Consider the following 13,877-nt stretch of genomic DNA (forward strand, 5'->3'; position numbering starts at 1 on the left):
TACCAGAATTGGGATAGTAGAATAATTTTTTGTCTTACACTCTCTTTGTAGTTTCTTTGCAACTACAATTACATATAAGAGCTTTAGCAGGATTTTTCAAAAGAGCTCAGATTTTTTTCAGGTTGCCCCTCTGATTATTGTAGCACAAAATTCTAGCCATTACTGTATTTTCTGGATGCTCCACAACATGCCCAGTAGCTAAGACTGAATTCTTTTTCATGATGTATTTTTTTGCTGTTCTTAGATAGCTGATTTCTTCACTTGAAAAGGATTCAGGTGCCCATCATTGCAACTTGGGAGATTTTTTTTCCATCAATTGCAACCTTTTCAGTGAAGACCAGAGACACCCTAGCTTTTCATTAGGAGCCATGGACAAAAGTACCACTTCACTGAACTGCATCCAATAAAAGGAGAGCTTGAATTACCACAGGCAAATACTGTGTCTGCAGATGAGTGATCTTGCAGTAAGCTTAAAATTATTTTTGGTCTTCTCCTGTCAGCCATCCTGGACTGGTTGGTTTAGAGTTTTCTCTAAAATATTACACTGGGTAGAGATTTAACATGACATGCCATCATACTTTATTTCAATCTGGGCCCATTTCTGGTTTCAATCACACCATTGTATTACATATGTGAGTGAATTTCTGGAAGTACTGGAACTCTGACTCTGACAAGGTAGAGACTACTGCATCTTGGCAATGCTGAGATTCCAGTCCATTCTTTTACACTGTTTTTTTCATTTAAATTTTAAAAAATCAAGGAGGAGGCTGTATCAAGTTGGAGCAGGATTTGCTGGGTTTTGGATTTTTTTTTCCAGCAAGCCATAGGAGAAGCTAAGCTGATACAGAAATGATTTCGGATCTTAAGGAACAATAAATAAACAATATGTCATCTTAATGCTCTTACATATTTTTGAAGAGAAATTATTACTAATGTGTTAGTATTAGTTCTCCTATTGCCTGATTAAGGAGTTTATAACATTATGGTGAGACGACAGGCTGCTAGTTACTTCATTCCCAGTGAAATATAGCCTGATATTCAAAACCAGAGGCCTGTGTTTGCCAGGTCTTGCTCTATAGGAGAGATCCTAATCTCAGTAAGATAAACTGCTTAAATAAAAGTTGATGAAAGAACAGTCCAAAGACTGGATTATGCTCTAACAGTTTTACAGTGCTTTGCTTTAGCACAATTCTGTGCTTGTGTCCTTAGGGAAGTCTAAACTATTCAGTGTTTACAGAATTGTATTAATCTTGATTTTTGCCAAGTTAATTTCTGTTCAGTATTTGTATATTCATTTTTATTTTGTACTGGGAAGGAATTATGGGGAAAGGGTTAAGAGCATGCTTGCTCTTCATCTGTTTTAAATCCATAAATGTGAGCCCCTGTGCTGTTTCTAGGTTTCAGATTACACTCTGTGATTTATAGAGAAAGGCTGTTCTCCACAAGTTGAAATCCCATGTGTTTCCCCACTATTGTAAAATAACAAATCCTGGAGAATGCTTCCAGTTGCAAAAATTGCAGTTTTGAACTACATTTGTAACTGCCTTTTTTCCTGAAGTGATGGCTTTGACAAGGGAGGTGAAGTCCCCTTGTCCTAATGCCATCTTTCACCATTTGCCGGGCTTTTCATTGCAGCTCACAGAAACCGCAGCAGCACCCTCGCATTTGCACTCTTCTATCAGTTTATTTTTGGAGGCTACACCCACTAAAAAGTGCAGCTGTGAGAACACACTTCTATCACTGTGCACAAGTAACATCCAGAGCCCCTACAGAGATGGCAGGCCAGGAGCCAAGGTGACCTTCTCAGTCCATCAGCTCCCAGTCCCTTCTGTTACCCTTGGTGAACACGAGAGCAGGGTTTTGCTTCGTGCTTTTCAGTGGATTTCTGTGACAATGGTGGGGGGTTTGGATACAGTTTGATCTCAGAATTCAGTGCTTAGAAAGAGCTTCACAGCAGCAAGTTCCACCTTCTCCTTTTCTGAGGAGCAGGAGAATTTGCCAATCACCTCTGTAGTAAAAAACCACATGGAAAGTGTTAAGACTTCTGAAATAGTATCATCACTTAATTTGGTAATTATTTAAATATTGGTATTCACATCAATTCCTTTCAGGTATTTTTCCTGCTGTAATTCCTGTCTCTGCAACAGGAGACCTGCTTCATTTTTTCAGTCACAACCATGCAATGACTTTCATGTGTGTTGAACAGCTGAGATACTCTCTCAACTTTGCCTTGGTAGGGTGGTTGAATTTGTTAAGTTGTGTAAGTGACTCTAACCTCTTGCCTATGATTGGTTTTACAAATAAGGGACAATGTTTTTGCATCTATTCTCTATTATTGAAAATTCACATGTCACTGAGATGTGGGGAAAAAACTGAAGAGGGTTCTGGCTAAAGTCATTGTGTGGGGTTTACATAAGGCAATATTGCTTTGACCTTTCATGGATCCTCTATGAACTGCATCAGTAGCTGACCCAATGAAAGCTTATTTCTTTTGTCTCAAAACAAAAGGTTAAATGGGATGGCAGCAGTAGTACCACAAGATGAGTCCTAATTAAGATGTGAGATACAGCATGTGTTAAATTGGCATGTGTTACTAGAGTAGGAGCAAATAATTGGGAATAGAAACATATAGTTGAGAAATCTCAATGGGTTACATAATTTTGATGCTTTTACATCTCGTATTCAGCATTAGATATTTTTGTATACGGATTGTATCTGAGGTGCATTATGAGCAATGTAATTTAAGCCAAATAGAAAAGTCAAGCTCAGTCTAGAGTTTGCAGGGGCCTTGTAGTTCCCTACAATGAGCACAGCAAAAAGCTACTGTGTAGTGTGAGCAACTTCTTGAGCATAATGAAATAGTGTAACATCATCCAGTTAAATATTCAAAGGTTATTGTAAGTTTAATAGTCAAACAATAGAAAGGCAAGTAACCAGGGGAAGCATGGTTATTTCTTCTTAGTGCCTCTGAGTGTAGCCCTGAATTTCCTTGTATAATTCAGAGCTATAAATGAAAAGCTCAGCAAAAAAATATTATTTTTAATCTAAAAAGATGGCTTTTAACCAGAGGAGGCAAAATAATAATGCCTACGGCTTCCTGTGTGTGCACTGAACAAAAAGCTCTGTTGTGTTCTGAATTCAGCTTCTTTAGAAAAGGAGTTTAATGTGTCAGACTGTATCTGTAAGAGTGCTGTACATTATTATTTACTTATCTGTGATCTCATTTGTGTCTCGCTACTTTCAAATTGCTTGGCCTTGAAACCGTGTGAAAAAGCAGCAGCCTTCTAACTCAATAAGATGCAGAGAGTGAAGAGCTGAATAAAGGTTCTCTGTGATTTGATATGGACATCAATATCAATTGGTATTTGATAATGACATCACCAAAGCTGCGAAACAATACTTGGTTCTGACAAAATGGGAACTGGCTTGTATAGTTTTCCTGCTTTCTTTATGTGGCTTTTAGGTCCTGACCAAAGATAATTTTTGTCTTCCTATTTTTTCCCCATGTTCTTTGTGCAGCTCTTCCTGTCCTAGTAACAGGCGTGAGTTAAAATGGAATTGTGAAAATATACAGCAAAGGCAATTAAGGATGTACTAGAAATCTCTGGCTATTGCCTGATTTCCATACAAACTACCCTTGTAAGAATTGAGTTCTTAGCTACCACCACAGTGGAGTAGACCACAGAGGAAATATCTTGCTGCTACCTCTGTTTGCCCCAGCATGGCACTAGTTCTGAAAACCTATACCTGGTCTTCCTTCTAGTTTCAGCAATTTGTCTTTGATATAGACATACAACGTGTTGGACCATTTCCCCCAAAGAAAGTTGAACAAATTTAATTGTGACACTCCAGAATCCTATGCCATTTAGTTATTCTGGATCCTCTTAGGTCTAGTTGGAAAGCATTTTTTGTTTGTTTTTGTTTAAAATGCCAAAATCCCCCCAAAGGAGATGTTATTTCTTCAACTTGCCTTTCTTTGTATGTCTGTTAAACATTTTCAAACTAAATCAAACTAAGTCAGACTATCTGTAGAAAGAAAGAGGATCGCTATAACTACATGAAAGGATTTCTCAGTTAAACCTATTACTTTTGAGAAGGGAGACATGAAAGCTGCTGTAGAATAAAACATAAATCCTTTAAAAGATGACTGTGGTTTTAAAATTACATATTTTAAATAAAAAAGACCAACCACATATAGTTGGGAAATTACATAGTGGGTGAAGAAGAGTACAAATGTTAATTCAACTTAAGCTAATTCCCTATGGGCCAATGTTCCCAATTAGTAAATAATCAAATTGTTTACTAGCTGAAGGGTTCACCAAAAGACTGATTTTGACATTACTCCTGCAGAGCAATTTTTTAATTTAGAATCACTGATACTCCTATGGAAGTCCGCCCCTGCATTCCCCTAGGTTGGGAACAGAAATTACATTATAAGACATGCATTTAAGTCAAAGAAACTTTTTTTCTTGAAGTTAAACCCTTGAGACATACTGTTCTATAAAATTATTCATCAAATGTCTTCATAGAAATAATTAGCTATTGTTGTTGAATTATTCAGTGCTTAGATGAACAAATTCATTTGATGAAATCTTACCCATTCATAACTAATTTACAAGCATGAACAGGAGTTCAACTGATGTAGATCTTTCATAAACAGATTGTTTGCCAGTAATTACTAAAATGCCTTTGAATGCTGAGACCAAAGAAAATTTTTAAAGCTATCTTACCTTCTATTTGTGATTCTTCTTGTTCTATGTGTATCTATTATTTCTGTAGTTCTATCACATTTAAACCTGTGAAGACACCGGCGGTGATCACCATGAGGGGAGAGATGAATTCTTCATCCAAATTTGTTTTGTTTTGTCACTGGTTTCTAACTTTGCTTACACTGAAAATGTTATGGGAGCATTTAGTAAATTCCAGTACCTGAAGGGAGCCTACAGGAAAGATAGGGACTGTTTACAGGGGCAAGTAATGACAGAACAAGAGCAAATGGCTTCAGACTAAGAGAGTGGGTTCAGATGAGGTACCAGGGAGAAATTCTTTTCTGTGTGGGTGGTGAAGCATTGGAACAGGTTGTCCAGAGAAGTTGTGGATATCCCATCCCTGGAAGTGATCACAGTCAGGTTGGAAGGAGCTCTGAGGAATTTGGTTTAGAGGAAGTGTTCCTGTCCACAGCAAGGGGTTGTAATGAGACAATATTTAAGGTCCCTTACAACCCCAACCATTCTGTGGTCCTGTGTAAACCAAGCCCATTTAATGAAACTTCAGATGTGTAACTGTTTTGCTCTTCAAATGCTATCATGCTTTTCTAACATTTCTGGGCAGCTTTTATTGGTTTATCCTTAAGATAGTTTTTGCAAAACATTTATGGGCCAGGCTATTTGAAGAGAGCCTTCACTAAACTGATCATAATGATGGCAAAAAACAGTTGCTAAACTAGTGACAAATGAAAGGACAAACTGGGTAGTCTGTGATATTGGAAATAATCAGTGATTCTGATTTTATCCCTGGGTATGGTGATCAAGTATTTCCTGTTTCAAAATCCACAGCAGTTGCACAGCAGTGCAACCTAATCTCTTCCAATTTTCAGCATCTAAAATGCAGCTCAGTGCAGAGAGATTTCCATCAACTGGGAGTAGGCAGAGAATGACAGAATAAGCTTGAGCCACAGCAAATTCTACACCTAAAATGCCTGGAGGACTAAGGATGGAAGATTTCATTAGACTTAAATGCACTAATGAAATGTATTAATGTAGTTACTCTGAATCTCTTCCACCAGATTCTGTGACAAGGAATGTTTTTCAGGGCCTGAATGGAAGAAAATACTTGAGTTCACATGCAAAACATATGATTAAAAACTGATGCATTAAAGATAAAGCTCAAATCTAAATAATGATTACTGCCAAAATTTTCAGGCCAACCAACTTCAGTCTTCTTTCTTAATACTTTACCCTGTCCCAAGTCAGAAATTTAAGATGACTGCAGAGAATTTAAATAGGTTTTAAAAACTGAGCCTGACTTCAAATCAGTATTAGGTTTACTGAGAAATGGGCATTTTGTAAAAGATGTTATAAATCTGTGGCTCTCTCCAACTGTGTTTTCGTTCCTGTTGGACTCATTTTGAACAGACAGCGTTGACCTTTAGGCTCTGATAATATCAGTGTGCGTGTGTTGGGGGGTCTGTGCCAGACATCACAGTCCTCATAATGAAATGTTCTGCACATGAACAAAAAGGCAAGTGTTATAGATAGGAAATCAGCACCACCTTTCCTTTGCCCTGTTGCTTAAATATTTCTGTTAACACTAAACCAATATGTAGAACACCTTCCTGAGATGAAAAGGGGAACAAACTTCTAATGGAATTCTAAGGGTTTAATATAAACTTTAGCAGCTTTGTAAGGGCAATTAATATTTCTAATTAATAATTGCCTTTCCTTTATGATTCTTTATCAAAATAAATCTGTTTCAGAAAGGGGAATAATCTTGTAAAGCTGAATTTAAAAAAAAGGTTTTATTTGTTTTGAATCATAGAGCAACTGAACCATGCACCTGCTTAGTTCCTTTTTCATAAAGCCACACAGTTTTGGCAACTAAAAAGTTTTAGCCTTTGTCCCAGAGCATTCTTCTGGGGTGGCCCTGCGTGTCCCCTGGCAGGAAGAAGGCAGGTGGGTCCTGACTGAACAGTGGCATTCCCAGTGAGCGTGGGACTGGGGAATGAGCCACAGCTTCAGAAACCTACTGAGGCTTTGGCCGATTGTGTGGGGAAAATGAACAATATGAAGTCAAATGAACAAAAGTCTGAATTGCAACAGTTCAGAGCATTTATTAATGTATAATAACTTTCCAACCAAATGGGAATGTCAGTTCAATTACGTAAAGTATTCCATCAAGCTTGTTTTCCAATTTAAGTGAAATTCCAGTTCAGATTTCTAATGGACTGATGATGAGATCAGATTTCCTCCAAGTGACTGGTTGTAGGTTAAGTATCTTAACAACTAAAGGAGGCAGGAAAAACTAAGGATTTCTGGTCATTTAATGCTGCCAGGCTTTCTTTTTTAATGTGGGTGCTCAATCCATTGTATTTTGTTTCCAGGTTTTTTCATCCTCATTTCTTATGCTTTGAATAGTGCCTGAATCCACAACAGGTTGTTTTTCAGTGCATGTACAAAGCAGTCCTAGTTTATACCTGCAAATAATGTAGGTTCATATGAATCTGTTGGCCCTATTACAACCAGGACGGTCTTCTGTTGTTGAATTGTTACTTCCTTCTTCACCCTTCTGGATTCCTAAGGGTTATAACAATGTTGTAGAATCCTTGGTGGCTTCAGGACCTAATTCTGTGAGTTTACATCCATGAGAAATGTCACATAGCATGTGCTGTATTCAAGGTGATCTTCCTCTTCATATTGAGAAAGGAAATTACTGGTAGCCAGTGAAAGCTCTTGGTGGTTTTTCTTCAGAAGGGTGCAGGCTGAGAAATTGTGCAGTATCAGAAATAACTAGCTTGATTTTAAAGGCATTCTGTGTATATTACTTTTTAAGGTAACATGCTGCTGGTTATTAGAATCAGTCAAATGGTGTTTGGCAAGTTCCTTTAGATGTCCTTTAGTTATGATATTAATGGGTATGGTGACAATGAGGCTCAAAGCCTGATGAATGCTTAGGGGAGGAAAATAGCTTTGTTGCCAAAAGAGTAAAAGGCCTGCTGACCCTGTTGCTAATGCATTTATCCAACAAGCTTTCCCCCAAAGTCAGGCAAAACTAAACATCTGAAAATGAGGGACTGCAGTTGCATGAGAGCTGTGCTCACACAGCTACACTGCAGCAGAAGGGCTCTCTGGAGGTGCCCAGCAGTTCCTGAAGACCCTTTCTAGGCTGCCATCAGAGCCCACAGTGCACAGCAGTGCCTCTCCAGAGGGTGTCTCCCACCGGCTGTGGGGAGGGACACAGCAGCAAGGTGAGGTGCTGTGCTCTGGCAGCACACTCAGGTGAGGTCATTTCCAGCCACACTCCTAAAAAAACCCCAGGTATTCATAGAGGTGGGTGCGGTAACACATTGAGCACCTTTCTGATGTCTGAGCGTGCTCCCTGTGCCCAGAGGCTGCAGACAGTCTGTAACCAAAATTCAGAGATGTCACAAGTGGCTGAACAAACAAATATCACCAGTTAATGGTTAAGCTCTCAATTTACTAAAGCGTTTGTTACCAGTTTGCCAAAGAGATCAAACAACCGTGAATCACAGCCTTGGCTACTAATTAAATCCTTTATTCCCTTCTCTCATCGCAGAAGCATTTAATCTTGGGGAATCAGGACAGCCTGTTGTGCAGAATACATTTTACAGCATAAGCAGAAACAAGCTTACTGTAAGGCTTCCTACTGGAGCTGGAAATGGGAAGGATTAAAAGGAGAATATTAAATTTTCCTCCTGGCATGGTAGTTCATGTTAGCACTGAAAAATGATTGATGGTGAATAGCTGCATTGGAAAATCATTTTGGTCATGTAGTTTTGTTATTTCACTGAATAGCAAATACCATTGTTATTATCTGCCTGCCTTGCTTATAGATGGGACTTGTCCTCTAGATAGAGAATGAGGGATTTGGTGTGCTCTACTGGTGACTGGCTGTCCCAAAGAAAAATGTTTTACTCAGAAATAATGGACTGTGAAGAACACCCCAGAGGAAATGAGGCATAAACCAAAATACTACAAGCAGTTTTATGGCAATTCAAATATATTTCTATTTGTCAAAAGATGTTTTTGTGTGCTTTTATGTATAGGATGTATAGCTGCATGATATCATACCTTTGATATTTACTAGAAAATTAAACAGTGTTTACCTTTTTGGCTCCCATCTCTGTGAAGCAGAACTTAAAAGCCCAAACACTTTATTTCCTTTGGGTTTGGGGGAAGTCATCCAAGTCCTTAGCAGCAGGATGATGCAGCACAGGCTCACAGAACAGGGGTGCCCTGAACAAGCATTAGGCTAACTCAGTCCACTGGGAACTGATCCAAACACGCAGCCATTCCAGGCAAGAGTAGCAAATTTCCATTTTTGTAACTTGAACCATGATGTTGCAGTCTGATCTGTGGGAGCAGGGGCCTGGAGACAGTGGCTCTAAGACACCTCAGGAAAGTGTTAAGAGGGAAAAAGCTTCCTATGCAGATCTAACTGCAGGTTTGGTGCATAATTATTGAGGTACAGATAATTTTACATAAATACACTTGGGGTAGCCATCTGTAGACCTGCAGTGAAAAGCTGTATAGTATTAGCTTGAAAAATAATGCATTTTATGCTATTTCTGGAGAAAGTAATCTTTTCTGTCATTGCTGGACCTGAACAATTTCTATAACAGAGCCCACCTGAGAGGCAATAGCTAAAAGTAGGAAACGATGGCTTTGTTTTGGTTCTGCTTTTGACTTTGTGGAATGTTTTCTTACTAAAAAGTGTGAGTTTTCAGAAGAGGAACACCCCAGCTACACCTCCTCAGAGGACAGACATCCACCATTTGCACATACAGAACTTTTATTTACTGAGGGAGATCTATCCTGAGGAAACACCTAAATACTCACAAAAATTTCAGGTTATATTTAGCTGCAGAGGCTGGGGTGATACCATGCTGTAACATGCTAGAGACCCAAACTTGCACAAACTTTTATATCACTTAAAATAATTCTTTTATAGAACTTCTATGACTTCTCCATCCCTTAGTGGGTATGAATGCTGTCATGTTCAGTATGGAGAAAAAGCACTGCAAGGTGACGTTTCAATATGCCGTTCTATCTGGAATACTAATAACAAGTTTATAAAGATAAAATATCTGGAACACCTAACTGCTTTTGCAGCTGTTCCCCAAAGCCATCACTAGAAGTGTGTTTGGGATGAGAGTCAGAAACATTAGATGTTCATGCAGTTAAAAAGGAAATAAAGATGGTGCTGTAATGTCATTCAAGTACATCTTGGTAAGAGTAATAGAATGAGCAATCTGAATAATTGGCCTAATGTTTGATATTATATTTTAATGTTAAGAAGAAAATGCATCTTTTTGGAAGCTTTGAAAAATTTGAAATAACTGTTGGTTTTAAGGCACTGTCTGAAAAATCATGTCAGATTCTTTGAAAGTCTGTAATTTAAAAGCACAATGAGCAAATTCTTTTCTCTTTATTCTGTTGTCAGATCATATGCATATGCACAAAGAGGGGCATATATTTTTTAAAGACCTTTCAGATTATTTTGTTATTATATTAAGCTACAGTTCCATTTCAGGATCAATATGTATGTAGATGTTACATCCAGAAACTACTAGATTATTTCTTGACTGTTTAGCAGTCAACAAATCAAAGATCTTTCAAGTGTTTTTATTTTAATAATTCTTTGTGGAAAAAAAATCATCTAAGTGAAGAAACATGTTGTATTGAAATTGTGGGGTGAACACCTCAAAAAACCCAAACAAACCAAAAAGTCCTAAAAACTGGAGTGATTGTATAAAAGCTGTTCATGGCTGGATATGCAGGAACTTGAGAGTTTGGGGTTTTTTTGTGGAAATGAAGCTGGGAGGGATGCATGGAGGTTTGCTTATACACAGAAAGAGGTTATGTGGACACCTCTTTTAGCTGTGACATGGGTGCAAACCTAGCGTGGGTCAGGTAAAACCCTGGATTTTCAGAGCCTTCTTGAAAGGTGAGGAAGGTCAGCAGAACGGTGTGCTGTGCTGAATCACAGCTACTTGCACTGCACATTGATGTTTTGGGGAAGGGTTTTCTGCAGCCTGCTGTATTTCTTGTCTGGATGGAGATGCTCTTTCCCCCCTGACCCTCCTGGTTTTTCCCACAGGCTGCGGGAACACCACCGCGCTGCCATCAAGGTGATTCGGAGGATGCAGTATTTTGTGGCAAAAAAAAAGTTCCAGGTGAGTTGTGAATAGAAAGCTCCTTTTCTAAATAAACCCTTTGTTCACCTGATTCATTGTCTCTTTTAGAAACTTAAGAGAGACTAACACAATTCATTTCAGTAATGGTGATCTACACCCACTATCCTCTCCCTCCTTCAATAGGACGGTTGTTTCGCAGCAGGTTAGTCAGCTATGGATGCACTGGAAATAGGCTAAACTCCTGAAATGCAGTCTGAATTAAAATGTTATTTTCTGCTAATGGACTTGACCCTTAGCCCTCTGTTATCGCTGTCTCTTTCTGGCAGTGCAAACATTCTCATATGTCTCCATTAATTCTGAGCTGTGTGCTGTTTTCGTGCCCAGTCAGTAGGATTAGAGATTAAAATACTACCTCATCCTTGTTTCTGTCCCTTACTCAATGATAATGAAGTCCTGATAAGAAACCAAGGTGGAAATTTGTTAGTGTATTGGAGGTTTCTCATTTCTTCTCCTTTCTCCCCTCTGCATAGTAGAAGACCTCCTTCCCAGTTAGTGAGATACTGATTCTCTTTCCTCCTCTGGCCCTCACTGATACATTTCCCATGTGCCACTTCACTTCCTGTGGCCTTGTGATGTCATAAGCATTTAACAGTAGCTAATTAACCTTGTTTCCTGGTCTGAATAAAAAATTCTGACTGCCAACTTTCTAAAAATCTGTTTCATTAATCCAGTAAAAACACATGTCAACAGCCTTCAGCTTGATTTAAACCAGGTGAATGTATATATAGGTAATAAATATACTACCTTGCTTAAAATCAATCAGTAAGGGATAATCTCTGGAGGAGTCTTCACAACTGAAAATGCAAAGGATGAGTGTGGCTTAACTGCCTACATCTATTTTTTAGCTATTGCTGCTTCCAATAAACCAGAAAGCTATCCCACCTTTAATCTAGACCCTCCAAAAAGGGAGAGTGTCTTTTCTTTTTCAAATTTGAAGGCTACAAAATTTAAGAACAAAAAGAACATGATGATGATGACTAGCAGTCCAATATATCTATCTGTAAGGCAAAGTTTGCTGCTGTTACAATCCCACAATTCCGATTTCCTTGTAAAATTCAGAAGCATTTCTTGAGTTCTTTAGCAAATTTCTACTTTGAATATTTTAATTTTTACTAATGAGCTAATTTGTGGCTAAGGTTGCCTGAGCTTGTCAGAAAATTGCTTTAGTTATGTATAATGTATTCAAATCAGTACTATTTAGGCTGAAATGTCCCATGTCCAGAGTTTTCTTGAAGAGAGGGCTTTCAAAAAGTTTCTGCTAGCACATTTCACCCTTTGTTATCATTATTAGACTAAAATTAAGAAAGGCACAGTCTCAACTACTTGAAGATAATATTTATAGTCATTTTGTTGAGAAGTTTTTTAGCACTTGCTGGTCAGCACTTTAAATTGGGCAAGGGATGTGGCCCAGTCCGGTGATGTGTCTGCTGCTGTGTGAATAATTGCCTAAATATGGCCAGTTCCATTAAAATCTAATTTATTTTCATTCTAAAACTTGATTGTGATCCTTTGCTCCATGGTAATTACTGAATCATTGCTCTCATAAATTTAGATCATAAAATATTTGCCATGGTATTAACTAAACTGCGTAGTAACAAGAAATCCACACGTTGTAGATCTACCTCCCAAGTGGTATTTGTCAGAAACAGATTTTGAAAATGCCTGAGCACTGTGTGCAACATTATCCACCTGGCAAATAAACGAAACTCCCCTGCGGCAGATGATTTGATAGAAGCTGAAAAAGCATTTGACTGAATAGAATGGGACTATTCAGTTCATACTTAAAACTTGTTTGTGCTCAGTATCTCGGTTGCTAATCTGGCTTCTCAGTTGTACTCTCACTTTTGCATCTGCAAAAGGCTCGGTCCTGGCCATCTACAAAATCCCTGGACAGGGTTGTCTCCCATCTCTCCTCAGCAGTCTTCTTCCTTCCTGAAGAATCCATATTAACTGCTACTAAAGAACTAAAAATGTAATTTGGCTGAAGCGGGGTGGATCTACTCCTGTGTACAAGTAATATGCTGCTGATTCTTCTGAAGCAGAATCTCCAGTAGGAAAGTAGGAGAATATCTGATACTTCTCCATAATTTCTGAATATAAGGTCATGATCAAGCTTAGAAATTTGGAGAGCACAAAAGGTAGAGTTTTCCAAAGCACCCAAGTAACTTGATGCACGAAGTCACCTTGAAATTCAAGCCCCAAGATGATTTTAAAAATCTCTCCTGTAATTAAGCGATAACCACTGTCATTATTCTTTCATCAGAAGTTGTAAATCTGTTCTATGCACATAAAATAATCATAAGAAATTAAATTGTTTTAGCATGTGCCAAGTAATGACTGTACTGTTCCTAATAAGCAGACTAATGTAATGTCCAAAAATAAGGTAAAGCAGAAGATGCATTTTAAAAATATATCTTTCGGCATTTTAGAGGTCTGTACAGCTGGTTTTTAGTAGGTGTTTTCTTTCTAAGCTTTACAATAGTGTAAAAAATAAGTCCCAAAAAAAGAAAATTCAGATATTTTCTTCCTGTAACTGTTGAAAAAACCTACAACAAACCAACAACCCAATTTCATCTGAAGTCCATTGGGCAATTCATGCTTAAAATTAGCTGCAACACTGAGGAAGGCCAGCGCTTTAAAGGAGTATTTTTTAGAGATGCCTCTGAAACTTCTGGTAGGACAGCATAGGAAGAAGGAGAGGAAGAGGAAAATTTTGCAAAATAGGTCCCAGCATGAACCCAGCATGGTTCTTAAACGATACCAGCTGTTTGCAGGACACACCTGTAGGCCTAAATTTGACTAGATATATTTTTTAAAGGACTCGGTTAATAACAGGGGGTGATGGCATCAGAAGGACCAAAGCCAGTTATAAAGCAAAGCTTTCCTGTTTAAAACTAAATAAATAAATAAAACAAATAAAGAAAAGCTAAAAAGGGATACAAAG

General features: G+C 38.2%; 1 protein-coding gene across 1 annotated transcript in view; it reads left to right on the forward strand.

Moving 5' to 3' along the window:
* Positions 1 to 13,877, forward strand: part of KCNQ1 (potassium voltage-gated channel subfamily Q member 1) — a 330,494-nt gene that overhangs the window by 209,939 nt on the left and 106,678 nt on the right. Inside the window, exon 12 of the mRNA XM_071427757.1 lies at positions 10,837 to 10,912. Coding sequence (XP_071283858.1) covers positions 10,837 to 10,912 — 76 coding nt within the window. The remainder of the gene's footprint in view (positions 1 to 10,836; positions 10,913 to 13,877) is intronic.

Source organism: Agelaius tricolor, unplaced genomic scaffold, assembly GCF_023055355.1.
Source record: "Agelaius tricolor isolate 1412-34295 unplaced genomic scaffold, bAgeTri1.0.p SCAF_5, whole genome shotgun sequence".
Classification (NCBI taxonomy): Eukaryota; Metazoa; Chordata; class Aves; order Passeriformes; family Icteridae; genus Agelaius; species Agelaius tricolor.